Source organism: Protopterus annectens, chromosome 3.part0, assembly GCF_019279795.1.
Source record: "Protopterus annectens isolate FY-2018-M chromosome 3.part0, PAN1.0, whole genome shotgun sequence".
NCBI classification, from domain to species: domain Eukaryota; kingdom Metazoa; phylum Chordata; order Ceratodontiformes; family Protopteridae; genus Protopterus; species Protopterus annectens.
Window position 1 is genome coordinate 1,240,677,681 of NC_056731.1, and position 16,403 is coordinate 1,240,694,083.

The 16,403-nt window shown below is 42.0% G+C and overlaps 1 protein-coding gene across 1 annotated transcript in view; it reads left to right on the top strand.

The window, feature by feature from the left end:
* LOC122797029 (protein cornichon homolog 1-like) overlaps positions 1-16,403 on the top strand; it is a 564,384-nt gene that overhangs the window by 19,083 nt on the left and 528,898 nt on the right. The window contains exons 2-4 of the mRNA XM_044065802.1: positions 9,520-9,763; positions 10,751-10,819; positions 11,005-11,052. Coding sequence (XP_043921737.1) covers positions 9,520-9,763; positions 10,751-10,819; positions 11,005-11,052 — 361 coding nt within the window. The remainder of the gene's footprint in view (positions 1-9,519; positions 9,764-10,750; positions 10,820-11,004; positions 11,053-16,403) is intronic.

The following is a 16,403-nucleotide window of genomic DNA, read 5'->3' on the forward strand; positions in this document are numbered from 1 at the left end:
CTACTAGAGCCCTTTCTTCAGTAGCATTTTGGAAAGAGGTTGTCTCTAGAAGTATTCTGGAGGAAGCAGCTTGGTCTTCAGTCCATACTTTTGCGAAGCACTACAAACAGATACCTTTTCTAGATCTTGATCAAGCTTCACTTGGACCATTCTCCAAAGGCTACCAGACCCTTATTCTTCCTCATCCTAGGTTGGGTGAGCTTTGAGATTCTACTTAAATGCCAGTAAGGTGTTGTTTCTTGAACATAGTACGGTTGTGCAAGTCCCACTTTAACTGTAAGTAGATGTTTGTAGATCACACTACCTTACTGGCAGCACCTTCCCATCCTCCCTTTTACTTGCATGTGTATAGTTTTTGTTGGTTACTGCCATTTCTGTTTTAGCAGCTTTTTGTGTGTGCACGCTTGCGCGTGTTTTGTGCGCGTGTTTGTGTGTCGTGTTTGGTGCGTGTGTTTGGTGCGCATGTGTGTGCGTGCGTGTTTGTGTGGAACAGTAGGTGTTCACAAAGCTTCTGTTTTTCATCTGCTATTTCCTTTGGGCCTTAGGATTAAAAATGAGGGCTACTGTCTGGCTGTGAAGGACTATCTTGCTGTGGCAGCCATAGACATGCAGAGGGAGGAGTCTGAAGCTCTGAGAGACTTCCAGAGGGAGGATAGTAGAGCACTACTACCACTTTTATAAGCTGTTTTAAAGTACACTGCTGCATCTGTATCTTGAAATGAAATGTCCTTCCATTTCACTGTTGCAGTATTCCAGTAGGGATCTCCTGCCAAGGGAAGCCAAATGCCCATCCAGTATAACAAAGCCTTTAGGTTGCTAAGGGTATGCGGTACATCACACGTATACTCCTCACTTAGAGTAGGGCATAAAGATGACGTCCAGACATACCATTCTAAAAACTTCTTTGCCACCAGTCCGAATACAGTCTTTGATCATTTGTCTGAACACTCGCTTTGTTTGCCGGTTCGCCAAGCTATTTTTTAGATAAGTGCCCGGTTGAGGTTTTTTGCTTTTATGCTTTTCCCTTTGTTTTGTTGCTTGTGGGGTTCATGTCATCCAGAAAGGGTAAATGCCAGTGTGGGAGATGGATTCCCCATAAAGATCGTCATGAGCAGTGTTTATTTTGTCTCTTTGCTTCCCACGACCATACGTCTTGTTCTATTTGTCGGCTTCCCTCTTTTGCCATATATTTTGAGAGCCAGCATCTTAAACTTTTAACTAAAGACATTATAGAAGGAACTTCCTCTCCAAGGGTCAGCCGTCCTCTTAATGTGATGTTCTATGTTTTCTTCTTTGTCTCTTTGTTTTTCAGTTTTTCGTTTCTTTCCGTGTGCACTTTTTTTTTGTAGAAACAGGGTGCCCACATAAGGGTACACGTATGTAAAACCTATAAACCTTTATGTTTTTAAAAACGTAATAAAAATAACTGCATGCCACTTCTGTTAAATGTGCTTGCATATAGCTATGTTTGGCCATAATACCCGAAAACTTGCACAGGCATTTGTTTTCTTGTAGTATTTCGGATATACTTGAGGATTATATTCAGTAACTTTATGTATGTCTTGAAAGTCGGCATTTACTTGCAAAGCTTTTGCATTGCTGTATTTGTTGAAAATAACCAGAAATTAGTATATTTGCATACCGGCGTAGCAGTACTCTGTGAATAACCACAACACATCTGCGAACTGCAGAAGTATGAGTACCCACCTGAATCTTGTTCAGTATATGTAAAGTAATATGTAGCTAAATGTAATAGAGAATTAATGATTGGGTTGCCAACCTTTAACTTGCTTATGTGCTTCAGTCATAGATGCCAAAAAATTCATGTTGAGAGTGAGACTGGATCATAATGTTCATCGTGTTACACTGCTGCAGTCATTACACTTGGGTTATCCTGCCGTCAGGCGGTCCCGCAGTCGGCCAGAGTTCCAAAGTCTTGGTCTGGCATCAGTTGCTGTCGCTTCTTCCCTGACGTCAGTGTGCCAGGGGTATACAAGATGCATCCGATGCCATTTTCTTCAATCTTTCTTGCCGCGCGGTGCCCGAAGCAAAAGCAGTTCACAAGTGCCAGTCGGCCGACTCCTGAGATTTTCGAAGTCTAATTTCAGATTCCAAGTCTTCAATAAAGCTAAGTACCCCGTTGGGGAAACTTTTTTCTTGCCTCAGACCGATGTCAGAAAAAGTTGTTAATTGTATTTCATGTGGGAAGCAAATACCTCATAAGGACTTCCACTCTTACTGTATTCCATGCCTAGGCCCTGATCACGACGTCAGTAGTTGTCGGTTTTGTGCCAGATTTAACAAATGCACTATAAAACGACATTTTGATTTTGCTTTGCACTACTTTGGCCGAAGGTTCAATTATACAATGCCGTCGGAACAACCAACCGCAATTCATAAAAAACGCAAGGACAAGGATAAAGACAGGCATCCGAGGTCTAAAACAGACGATGAAACCTCTTCTAGGCCAGTCGCCGGTTCTCATTGAGGCGCTTTCGCAGCCCCTGACACCTGCTACCTCAGAGCCACAGGCTGCCTCCGACTCCCACATGGAGACATCTAGGCCTCTGGAAACTCAAGGTATTGGGCCTACGGAAACTAATCCCTCAGATGGGTCCGGAGCTGCTGAGCAGGCATCGGCTTCTGAGGGTGTTTTCAGACCTGCACAACTTACCATTAAAGCACCAGCCAAGACAAAAATGCCATTAAAGACAAAGAAGCAACTACAGCATTCTCCTGGACAGTCCTCTATGCCTAAGAAACAGATGCTCAAAATGGCCGAAAACCTCATTACTCTAATCAGGGGTTCCCATCCCCCTCCTGAGAAAAGGCCTAGGCAGGATACAGACTATGATTCCTCTGATCAGGTTTCCATTTCCTCTGATTCCTCTTCAGACCAGGGATACTCTCTACCCCCCCCCCCCCCCCCCCCATGAGGACTCTGATGCTGAAGAATCTATCCCTTCAGCCTCTCCTCCTGAGGAATACTGTCTTGGGGAAACTTTACATACCATGAGGGAACATTTCCATTGGGAAAGTCAGGATTATTCAGAATCCAAGAAAATGCTTGGGGACTTCCTTTTATTGCCTCAACACAGGCCCCTTGCTATTCCGCCTGTTTTACATATTGTGGATGATGTGTTCTCTGAATCCAGCTATTCTATTCTCCTGATTCTTTGCTCCCTGCACCAGCCAAACCAGATGGGTACTATAGAGTCCCTGACTCTCACAAGTTTCTTTATAAAAAACCTTCTGCTGACACTACCCAGGGTCCCAAAGGGGCTAAGGCTTCCATTGCAAAAAATCCAGTCCCCTCTGACAGAGATTCTAGAGCATTGGATAGATGGGGGAAGAAAGTTTACACTTCTGCAACTTTAGCAGTAAGGGCTTTAAATTGCCAGTTTCACATGCTTTAAGTACCAACAATATTTAATTGCTCAGTTAAAACAGAAAATGCTTACAAGCTCAGAAGCTCCTGACTATAAAAGAAATGCACGATTTATTGCATGCAGTTGAACAGGTAGGAAAACATACTCTGCAATGTGGTTTTGATTCTTTAGAGGCCTCTTGTAGAGCCGCAGTTACAGGTTCTGTGATTCGAAGACATGCTTGGTTAAAAGAACAGAGTTTACCTGATCATGTTAAGGCAAAATTATTGGATGCTCCTTTACAACATGATACATTGTTTGTTGTTAAAGCAGAAGAGGTGTTAAAGAAAATGGAGGATAAAGCTAAATCTATGCAAACAGTCAAAGATTTCTTACAGGTACACCCACCTCGATTTAGCAGAAATTGGCCTACAAAGAAATGGTCCTTTCCATTGTCAGGCCACAGAGAGGCAGATACAGACGCCCAAGAGGCAGATCTCAACCCCAAGGCTCTAACAGACAACGACAGTGGGGTACCCCAACCCCAAAAGGAGGTGAGAAATCTCAACCATACAGGAAACAAGTCGCAATGACTTCCCCTTCGTATGCCAAGCACTTCTCTTTTGGCAGCACCCTTAGGGGGAAAACTAGCACTTTTTTATCAAAATTGGCAAACAATCACCCAGGACAAATGGGTTCTGAATATTGTGTCTCAAGGTTACAGGTTCCACTTTCACACTTTACCAAGGCTAAAAGGAATGCCAAACCTGCCGCAAAATCAATGGGCAGAGGCTCAAAAACCGATATCAGCCCTCATGGACATGAGAGCTATTCAAAAAGTACCACAGCAGGAACAAGGATTTTACTCAAGACTCTTCCTGGTCCGCAGAAAGGACAAAGCCTGGAGACCCATACTAGACCTTTCAACTCTAAATACTTACCTGGAGGTTCCGAAATTCAAAATGTTGACACTACAGCAGCTTCTTCCCATGCTGGGCAAGAAGGCTTGGCTTGTTACTCTGGACCTCAGAGGCATACCTGCATGTCCCTATCAGACAAAATTGCAGAAGATACCTCAGATTCAAAGCTGGTACAATGCACTACCAATTCTCTGCACTGCCCTTTGGCTTATCTACTGCACCCAGGGTCTTTACAAAGTGCCTGGCACCAGTAATTGCATTTTGCAGACAAAAAGGAATTCAAATATATCCATACCTGGACCACTGCCTCATTCAAGCAGAGACAAAAGACATTCTTCTAAAGCGTCTGGCATTTGTAAAAATGTTGCTAATTTCTCCAGGGTACACAGTAAACGAAAAGAAGTCAAAACTAGTGCCCTCACAACAGATAATATTCCTGGGTGCCAGATTAAATACAACGGCCCAGATGGCTTATCTCACGCCAGACAAACAAGGACAATTGACTCAATATAATGGCAAAAAAGTCCCATCTCCCTGCAAGAAAAATTCTGCAGGTCCTGGGATTCATGGCATCCTGCATACTACTAATTCCATATGCCAGACTGCATATGAGGAAATTACAATGGTACCTAAAAAGTGTTTGGACTCAGCACTCTCACAGCTTAGAAGCAGTAATACCAATAATTCCCTGCCTACAACAGTAGTTTCGATGGTGGGCACAGGCATGTCACCTCAACAAGGGTCAGCCTTTCACTCTACCCACAGCCAGGCAGACACTAACAACAGATGCTTCGGACTACGCCTGGGGAGCACACATGGCAGGAAAATGTATTCAGGGCAAGTGGACCACAGACCAAATGCATCTTCACATCAATCAAAAAGAGATGTTGGCTGTTCAAAATGCCCTAACAGCTTTCAAGGACCTTCTGCATCCAGGACATTTATTATTAAAGACAGACAACACCACAGTAATGTGGTACATAAACAAGCAAGGGGGCACTCATTCTAACCCCCTATGCAGGCAAGCCATGACCTTGTGGAACACAGCTCTACCTTATCAAGTTCATCTGCAAGCACAATTCCTGCCAGGAAAGACCATCTAAACAGAAATATCATGGACCCTCACGAATGGAAACTGAATCCACAAATCTTCAGCATGGTAACGCAAAAATGGGGGTGCCCAGACATAGATATTTTTGCCTCCCCACTGAATTGCCAACTACAAAAATTCTGCACAAGGATTTATCACACACAAGCATGGAAAGTGGATGCTCTCTCGGTCAGCTGGAAAAGCCTAAAAGTTTATGCCTTCCCACCACTGCCTCTCCTTTCGAAGGTACTCCTAAAAGCCAGACAAGAAAAACCACAGATGATCCTGATTGCTCCAGACTGGCCACGCCAACACTGGTACCCAATCTTAAAGAACTTAGCTCAAGGCCCACCATGGATTTTGCCTCATTTTCCACACCTTCTGACTCAACAAAACAATCAGATCCTGCACGCTCTGCTCAAAACCCTAAACTTGGCTGCATGGCAGATTCATTAGTCAAACAGGCAACACCTCTCTCTAAAGCTGTTATGGATGTCATAGGAGGCCTAGCACCAGGAAATTTTCCTCAGAAAAATGGAAGAGATTCTGCGCCTGGAACCAGGCTCAAAACCTTGACCCTCTTGCCCAAACATTCCTCGGATTCTGCAATACTTAACTGAGATGCTGGACAAAGGCCTATCCTTCTCATCAATTAAGATCCACGCCTCTGCCATTTCAGCACATTACAACACGGATCCTCCTCTATTCTCTCATCCCTTGCTAAAGCAGTACCTCAGAGGGGCTAAAAACACACTGCCCTGGAGAGCACCAACACCAACTTGGGACCTCAATTTTGTTTTGGAAAAACTGACCCTGCCACCTTTTGAGCCAGCCAATACAGCCGATCTAAAATTTTTATCATGGAAAACAGCTGTGCTCCTGGCAGTAACTTCAGCAAGAAGAGTCTCGGAGCTACAGGCATTAATGGCAGTGGAACCTTTTATAATTTTTCATCAGGGCAGGGTTTCTTTAAGGACAAACCCTACCTTTATGCCAAAGGTGGTATCTAGTGTGGCTCTTAACCAAACCATCCATTTGCCAACTTTTTATCCAAACCCCAGAATAAAGGGGAGAAACTTCTGCACTCTTTGGACATACACAGGCAGCTACGCTTCTACTTGGACAAAACAAAAGCTTTCAGGAAAACTGAGCAACTGTTTGTAGCATATGCTGCAGGATCACAGGGCAAGGCTATTTCAAAGCAGACGGTCTCCAAATGGATAGGACACTGTATTCGTTACTGCTACACACAGCATGGGAAATCTGTCCCTAATAACATTAGGCCACATTCTACCAGAACAACAGCCACCTCAACAGCCTTTCTCAGAGGAGTACCAACTAAGGAAATTTTGGAGGCTGCAACTTAGTTCAGTGCACACCTTTACCACGCATTACCACTTGCCTCTCTACTCTAAATCCAGAGCAGGATTTGCCACTGCAGTTCTGCAGGGCCTCATAGCCAAACCTAACTCTTTTTATAGACCAGCCACCCAACCTCAGCTTTGGGATTCTACCCAAGTGTAATGATTGCAGCAGTGTAACACGATGAACATAGTACAGTTTTGTACCTACCATAAATGTAGATGTTCGAGTGTTCACACTGCTGCAGTCCAGTTTACCCTCCCTCCATCCCCTCTGTCCTAGCTGGACTTATCTATACCTTTCTATCCTATACAACCTTTGTGGTGTATTTGCTTGTAATTGAAGGTATTGTTTTCTTTTTATATATATGTTTTATTAGCAATATGTATTGCCTAACTACTTGGGGGCACCTGACATCTGGGGCAAGAAAAACTGAAGAAAATGGCATCGGATGCATCTTGTATACCCCTGGCGCACTGACGTCAGGGAAGAAGCGACAGCAACCGACGCCAGACCAAGACTTTGGAACTCTGGCCGACTGCGGGACCGCCTGCCGGCAGGATAACCCAAGTATGTAATGACTGCAGCAGTGTGAACACTCGAACAGCTACATTTATGGTAGGTACAAAACTGTACTTTCTCTGTAGTGCGTGGAGATTTGTCTGCTCCATGTACTTCTATCTACAGAAAAAAGTAGTGCTTTGCTGGCTTTGAAAGCCCAGTAATGCAGTTTGTATTTGTTTTCCCTGTGTAAGGGAAGCAGCTGGTTCCCAAATATCTTTTTACTGAATGTAATGGACAGTAGACAAACAGGGTTGAAATTAACCTGTTTCATGTTGTTGCTGTTTACCAGCCAGCACTGTGAGCTCTTAGCATCTAGTATTAGACTTGATCTTAATATTGTCAAGCACCCCGTATGTGCTGGTAAATACCCTTCTAGGCGTTTTAATGTCTGGTCTCACGCTGTAGTAGCACTGAACCAGGATGCCTTTTAACTGATATTTGGAACTCCATGCACTCATGTGTGTAATATCCTTACTTGTTTTTAAGAGTACATTAGAGTTGCTTCATTTAATGCTGAATGTCAGTTTATTTTATTTATTTATTTATTTATTTCTGTAACTTTCCCTGTCAGAATTATTGTTAAACCATGATTTATCTATCTTTTGAATAGTAGAGAACAATTTATTCCAGTTTACCCCCCCACACACACACACACACTTTGTTCTCTTTGCCATCTTTGTATGCTCTTGTTTTGTTCTGTCTTTCGTGCAGCACTTCCAAAGAAAAGTGCATTGCGTAGAGCTTTTACTCAGTTTTTTTTTTTTTTTTTTAATTTTGTATACCATTGTTTTATCCATTTTTGATTGTCTGGTCAGGCAATTTCTTGTCTTCTTTGGTTTGTTTATTCCAATTCTGTTGTTTTCTGTCCATTTCCAGTAGGGGCAATTGGCTTTAATGTTTGGTCATTCTCTTAAGGGAAAACACCTAATCCGCTTTACTTGTTAATTTGCTTGCACATTCCCTTTAATTTCTCATAAAGGACGATGCACTTTTCTGCCAAGAAATGTGAAAGTGTGCCTGATGTCATGCACTTAAAATGTTGTTGCTTCAAATGGCTTCCATCGATGGACGAGTAAAAGTCGTTGGGGTCCTCCAACAGTCAGGGTTCCATCACTGCTTGCCCGAGTAGCCTCAAGAAAACAAAACAAAATCTGGGTACTTGCATATTTGGAACCTGCTTGTGATAATACTCAAACAAAAATATTTTAGCTCAGAGCAGCTGTATAATGATGACTAGTCTGCCTTGTATTGACGATGCACACCAAGGAGAATGCTTACAGCTGCTGCAGAATCACCAACAGATTTTAAGTCCTCTAAAGATCGTGCAACTATGCTTGGCTGTTCTAATGCTGCAGGAACCCATAGGTGTAAGTTACTTGTCATTGACAAAAGTTTACGTCCCAAAAAACTGTAGCTGTAACTTACTGTGCTAGCAAAAAAGGATGGATTGCAACTAGCATGGCACTAGAATGGTTTGAAAATTATTTAATTTCTGAAGCGCATGCTCACTGCAACGCTCTTGGCATGGACCACAATTGTAAGATTATGCTTCTTTTAGACAACTGCTCAGCACACCCAAAAGCAGAACTGCTGGTAAAAAAAAACAATGTTTTAGATAGTCTGTTATCATTTGTGCAAACTACATTCTGTCAGCACATAGCTGCCGAAAATTGGAATGTTGTGCACAAAATGAAAAGTGTATGGGATAGTTGAACACACTTTTATGCGAATGCACCACTGCATTTGCATAAGTGTGTTTCACTATATGTATGGAGATCTCACGGTACAGTGGGGATTGGAAATTCATCAGTATCCCCACTGTAGTGCGATCTGAGTTGGAATGTATCCGCTGTGGTGACCCCTAACTGGGAAAACCCGAAAGTAGTAGTAGTAGCAGCAGGGGATGTGGGGGTGCAGGGGGGCTTGCCTCCCTGCAAACACATATAGGAGTTTGATTTATATCGGCTCCTATACGGCTGTCACGTGATATTTTTGGTGACTATGTCGACTCAAATGTCTCTATCATTTAGGTTAACATTGTGAAGCGGTCGGGATTCTGGATTCGATGGTTTACTTTGATATTGCTAACGGAAATACTTTTGCAATATTGATAGTAAACCGTATCTACCTACCACCTAACTGTACATTAATTCAACCCCTGGACAGTGGCATATTACTTTCCTAGAAAGTCAGAGTATTGTTCCTTGTTTTTGAGGCGCCTCCTAAGTGCAGTTAATGGTGGTAAAACAAGAATTTCATATGAAAGAGATGATTTACTATGCTGCAAATGCTTGGAGCTTACATCAAGATTGGATGATGACAATGTTGAAGACTGGGCTCATCCTCCTGTACATTCATCCACTTTTCATCTGTATGGTGACACGGACATTGTGCAGATGGTTGTACAGCCAGCGAAAGAAAATAGTGAAGGAGAAAGCAGTGAAGAAGATGAGGAAGTTGTAGGAGAGAGACGTTCGACAGGCTAATTGACTCAACAATTGAATTACTGAAAGGATTAGAGCAACAAAAGTTTTATTACTGAACAAGAACTAATGGAGTATTTATATGCTGCAGGATAAGCTAATCAGAGAGGGACCAAAATAAGTGAAACTGCTAATGGGTAACCTTGCAAGATGCGTTAAAAAAATTTGCTAGAAAACAAGAGTGGGAAATGCTTCAACATCCAGAGCTAAGGATAGCCAACAACTTCTTCTACTCGCCCAGATGTATCCTTTATTTACTGAAATGTACAAATACAGTATTATCTGTGCGTGTACAGTACATCATTTTATTAAAATTGCACTTGCTGCTTCATTAAATGTCTTGCTTCCTTTTATTACCAGTTTTAAAGGTATGATATGGTATTTAACTATTGCTTATACGCGATCCTTCTATTATCTGGCATTTTCACTAATCTGGTACTCCTTGCCGGACTAGTGAATGTATAGCTGTTTTAGCATGTTGTGCACCTCTGTGCATTCTGTTATAATTTTAGGAAAGTGCTGTATTATTGGCTAGATTTCTGTATCCCCCCAGCTCATTTTTTTCTCAGAGGTAAAAAATCATTTTAAGCATGTAGCACAACTGTCTCTGGGCATAAGTAACATAACCAGTATTTACAATGACCTTGTTTTGCACAACTAGTACACCAAGACCAGGCTATAATCTTGCGTTTAAATGACAGATGTTTTTTAAACAGCTGACCCAGATTGTCAAAATTACTTTTAACACTGCACTGAGATGCACTGTTGGCTTAGATACTGTTCGGATTATGAAAGTCAAGTTTGTTCCGCAAAGTGTCCTATTGCTAAGTAGTTGGATTCTGCTCTGCTACTTGTTTGAGCCATTCAGATAATAAAGCCTGACTTTTAAGTTCATTTGAAAGGATTTGAAATGAATTTCATGCATAAAGTCACCACTAACTGCACTGTTGATTTTTTTTCTAGATAATAGCATTTGATGAACTGAAGACTGATTACAAGAATCCTATAGACCAATGTAATACACTGAATCCTGTAAGTTGTAATTAAGTGAAGTCTGTAGACCTGTACAACTTAACTTTGAATGTGAATGGCATTTTATACTAACGTTCTTGTTCTGTATCTGGTGCTCCCTTTTATCTTTTATTGCTGTTAACTTCTTATTTTATCAGCTATCTCACTAACATTCTTTCAATCTGCTTTTTGCATTTTCGGCTCAGACAGTTGAAAAGGTCAAAAAGATTAAAAGAATCAAAATTGCATTAAAGGTGTGTACTGACCTCTTGGTTAAATTATATTTTGGTTATGTTGTGTTATTTTGCTTTTTGTACCATTTACATTATGAAGTACGTTACACCAAAAATGTTTTTGCATTTAAGGTATTAGTATTCATCCTTTCATTTCCCCAGATTTGATTAATCTGCAAGTGTGTGCTCCTTTTGTTATATGTTGATCTGTGCATGGTAACCTTATTTGGCCACATCACTGCTTTGTAAAATAGGCTGATATGGTGGCAGTGCTGCTTTTCAAGCAGTATTTTCAAATTATTATTACTTCTTTCTAACAAAAGCAAGGTCATAAGGGCATAATTGTTGTACATCATTAAATTTTATATGGCTAATTTTACTTGGTCTGAATCGGTCTGTTGAAAAATGTCTTGTGTGGTTGTCACCTTATTTGTGCCCTTCATGTCATTTTTGTCTTTGCACTTTGTCATTTTCTTTTTTATTATATATTTTTTAAGTTGTGGAATGTTTTATTGCTATTTTAACAGAATACAGAACATTTAGAAATGCTAAAATTACATATATGAATATGAAACTGAGAATATGTATTTGCATTTAATTGCATTCCATTTTTAGAATGTGCACTGTAAGTAATTACAAGTTTTGCTGAAGACAGGAGAAATAATATTGTGTCTGTAATACTAGTCATTTTGATTGAACACAGTGATGTGCATATATTTACTATAGTGATGCATCAATACCTTGTGTACTGCACTATGCTTAGAAGTTTGCATTAATTGTACTATTGGAACATTGCCACTAAATGTGGTCATGGTTTATATTCTTTGGTTCTCTTCACATTTCTTAAGTTACTTGGCAGTATTGCCCATAAAGATAACTTATTTGTCTGCATATAATGTATGTAGGCGATACTTTACAAGTAGCGCTTGTAAAATGCATAGAACCTGTAATTTGTGAACACGTATTATGCTCTTTTAGCCAGTGACCGTGTCATTTACTTTGTGTGAACAGGTCTGCTCGAGTTACTTGAGCTGTTTGTAATGTTGTGGACCATAAGACACCTTTTTGTTGTGCCCTGCTTTGCGTGCTGTTGCCATCAAATGACAGCAGATCTTGCAGTTCTGTAACATGTCACATATTTGTCCATAATTCTTACTAGTTAATTGATACAGTTAAGTGCAGTGTACTATAGAGAAAACTGTTTATTATGAATTCAGGGCAGTGTACTATAGAGAAAACTGTTGATTATGAATTCAGGGTGTACATTGCACATCTCATATGCAGTATACTGGTACTGGAACGTCTGTTGTAGAAACAGTTGTTATTTTGATAACATTTTCTCATTTACACACCTCGAGAAGTTGAGTTGGCTGCTGCTGATTTTGTTGAATGGTGCTGTATATTGATACCAAGTTATGCAGTATAGTAACTAGATAATTCGGAGTGATTAATAGTAGGATTTGCCGTCAGAGTTGTCTGTTTCCAACCAATGCAGTCTTGGGTGTATTTATTCACTGTTCTGTTAGTTTCAGCCGTTTAATCACAAGGTCTTACTCAGTCTGTCTTATCTGACTTGGGTCCTTGAGCCTGTTGTCACTCTACTTTGTAGCATTAGTGCTCCAGCCTGCAGACTCTGTTAAGATTATCCTTCCCACAATGCACTAGGACCTAGAATTACCTCAGGTATCGGTTCCCACAATGATAAACAGATGTGGGTCTCTACACCTGATGGTGAAAAAAAATAAGGTGGAGCACTTAAGCTAATTAAGCTTAAATTGTCTTTATCTTGTATTGTTGGATAGAGATAGTTTTGATATTTCTGCAGTGCCTTTGGCTATTGTAGCCCCTTTTCCTTTCAATCCTCCATCAGCAACCTTCTTGCCGTCAGCTGTATTATCGCATTTGAAGTTTCTATCCTTTTTGAGAACTTTGTGCACTTTCAGATTTGGTGTTAACAGATTTCTGGACTTTAAAGTCTGGAACTTTAACCTCAACAACTTCCAAAAATAATTCAAAGCCTGTTTTGAAACAACTTCCATTGCAAAAAGCAGATTACTTCAGTACTAGATTTCTGGCTATCCTTAACCAACATGCTCCTTACCCGCACCATTCGTGTAAAAACTAAAGTTGCACCGTGGCTATCTAAAGATACAAAATCCAAAATTACACTAAGAAATAACGCCTGGGCCAGGTGACATGCTACCAAAGCCCCACTGGACCAAGTAAGATACCGGCAGTTAAGGAATCATTCTAGACAAAAAAAAAAAAAGATTACACCCTCCTACAACAAAAATACCAACAAAAACCTCAAAGGTTTTGGGCTGGTATTAACAGTCTTCTCCACCCAAGCCATTATACCACTCCTACCCCATCAGGTGCCCTTGATAAATCTCCTGTAGAAGTCGCAAATACCTTCAGTTCCTTCTTTACCTTAACTATCCAGTCTCTAGCTACCCATCACACTCCGACGGACACAAACTCCAGCACTGTCACACCTAGCCCTGATCCACCCAGTGCCCAACACACCTTTACCTTCCAACCCGTACCTACTAATTTAATCCGGACCTTACTTAAAAAGCTAAAACCTACTACACTAGCTGTCGACCACCTCCCAGCTGAATATCTTCAAAAAGCTGCAGACACCGTAGCACTCCCCATTTCTATCCTGGTTAACGGATCCATCTCGGAGCGAGCCATCCCAGCAATATGGAAAATTTCACATGTAATACCTCTCCATAAAGGAGGAAGTTCCACAGAACTGTCTAACTTTAGACCTATAGCCATTCTTTCACCACTAGCTAAAATCATGGAAAGATGCATCCACAAACAAATCATGCACTTTCTTATTCAAAACAGACAGCTCGCTGACTCTCAGCATGGCTTTAGGCCATTCCACAGTACCACCACTGCTCTCCTATCTTTCTCTGTCATCAGCCTTAATCGTAACAACAATAACAAACTATCCTCAGTACTCTTCCTAGATCTTTCAAAAGCTTTCTACATGGTCAACCATCAGCTACTGCTCGGTACCCTGCTATCCATCAGTTTAGTCCATCAGGCAATACAATGGTTTCACTCCTACCTAAACGGTATACAGCAGGCTGTCTTACGGCAGAGCAAGCTGTCATCCCAACTCCCTCTAACCCTAGGAGTCCCACAGGGCTCCATACTAGGTCCCCTTCTTTTCTCAATCTTTATCAATGATCTGCACACAACCATTCCAGGAGCCACCTGCATCCAGTATGCAGATGACTGAACACTAATATGCTCTGCCTTCTGTCCAGCACAACTATTGTCCCTAACCCAGACCACTTTCAGCACTGTAGAAACCTGGCTAGCTAATCGCCGCCTGCTTCTAAATCGTAACAAAGCCAAGCTGCTACTTTTCTCCTCTAACCGTAGGATTTCTCCTCCATCTTTCAACATTAAATCTAACAACGACCCCATTATCTCCCCAGATGACCACACTAAGCTTCTAGGCATAATAATAGACAACAACCTTAAATTTGATATGCATGTAAACCACACTGTTAAGTCCATCAACAAAAAACTCTGCTCTCTGTACAGAGCCAAATCTTTCCTCACCCCTCTAGCTAGGGTAGCTATTGTAAGATCCCACCTCCTCTCTACCCTTATGTATGCCTCTCCTGTACTCACCAGCCTATCCAAAACAGATCTCAGTAAATTATCAGGATGTTACAATCATATAGCCAGATTCGCTACTGGCATGGCTTTTAGGACCCATCATTGTCAGAACCTAAAAGCACTAGGATGGCTTGAATTTCCTACCCTTCTGCAGTTCAACCAGCTTATAGTAGCGCATAAAATACTCTACCAACCGGAAACACCCCTGCCCTCAAAAATATTCTCACCCTCCTAGTGCCCCCAGGCCACTACGCTCATCTAATAAACTAATGATATTGACCCAAAAATCCACCACCTCTGCAGGAGATGCTGTTTGCCAACTCAGTTGGTAAAATCTGGAATCTACTCCCTACTACCATTATCAAGGAAACCTCACTACTCCTGTTTAAAAGAGAACTCAAAAAATACCTCATATCTCATTGGCTGTGCCCTAGTTCTAAACCTGATTAACAACTTCACTAAAACATGATGTTCATCGTGCATATAGCTGCAGTCATAACAGATGGGTTTTCCTGCCGTCAGGCGGGTCCTCGGTCGGCCGAATTCCAAAGTCTAGGTCTGGCGTCGGATGTCGTTGCTTCTTCCCTGACGTCAGTGCGACAGGGGTATAAAAGAACCAGCTGACGCCATTTTCTCCAGTCTTTCTTGCCGCATGGTGCCCGAAGCAGAAGCAGTTTGCAAGTGCCGGTCGGCCAGCTCCTGAGATTACGAATATTTTTCAGCCGAAGTCTTCTTGAAAGCTAAGTACCCCGTTGGGGAAACTTTTCTTGCCTCAGACTGATGTCAGACAAAGTTAATAATTGCATTTCATGTGGGAAGCAAATACCGCATAAGGATTTTCATTCCCTCTGCAGTCCTCGCTTAGGTCCAGACCACGACGTTTCGGCCTGTCGTTTTTGTGCTACATTCAACAGATGCACTATTAAGCGTCGGGCGGAGTTCGCCCAACACTATTTTGGCAAAAAGTTTAATTACATTATGTCGTCGGATACTCCGACTCCAGTTTTGAGTAAAAGACGCAAAGATAAGGACAGACATACGAGGTCAGTGACTTCTACCAACACCACGCCAAAGCCGACTACAGGTGGTCCGGTTCTCGGCGAGGCGCCTACGCAGCCCCTGACTACCGATGACACTTCATTGGTGGTGTCTTCTGTGCCCGAGGTCGCAGGCTCTTCGGCCCTCACCCCGACTACAGATACCGAAGCCACTCTTGGTGAAACTCAGAGTTTAGACAGGCCTGCCACCTCTCAAGGTGTCTTCAGGCCTTCCTCTTCCTTTTCCATCAAGGCTTTCACTAAGTCTAAAGCAGCCATGCATACTAAAAGACAAGCTCCACAGGGCCCCTCTCAAGGCCCCATGCCTAAAAAGCAGATGCTCAAAATGGCTGAGGATTTGATTACTTTATCAGGGGTTCTCAAATCCCCCCCCCCCCCCGGACAAAAGGCCCAGAGTGGAGAAAGAATCCCCTTCCTCGGACCAGGCCTCCATTATTTCAGAACATTCTGAAGACCAGGAACATTCATACTCTCCTTTTGAAAATTCTGATGCAGAGGAGTCCATTCCCTCTGTCTCCCCCACTGAGGATTACTCTTTTGGGGAAACCTTACATACCTTTAGGGAACACTTCCACTGGGAAGGCCAAGAGTACTCAGACTCCAAGAAAAGGCTTAGGGATTTCCTCTTGCTCCCTCAGCACAGGCCTCTGGCTATACCTCCTGTCTTAG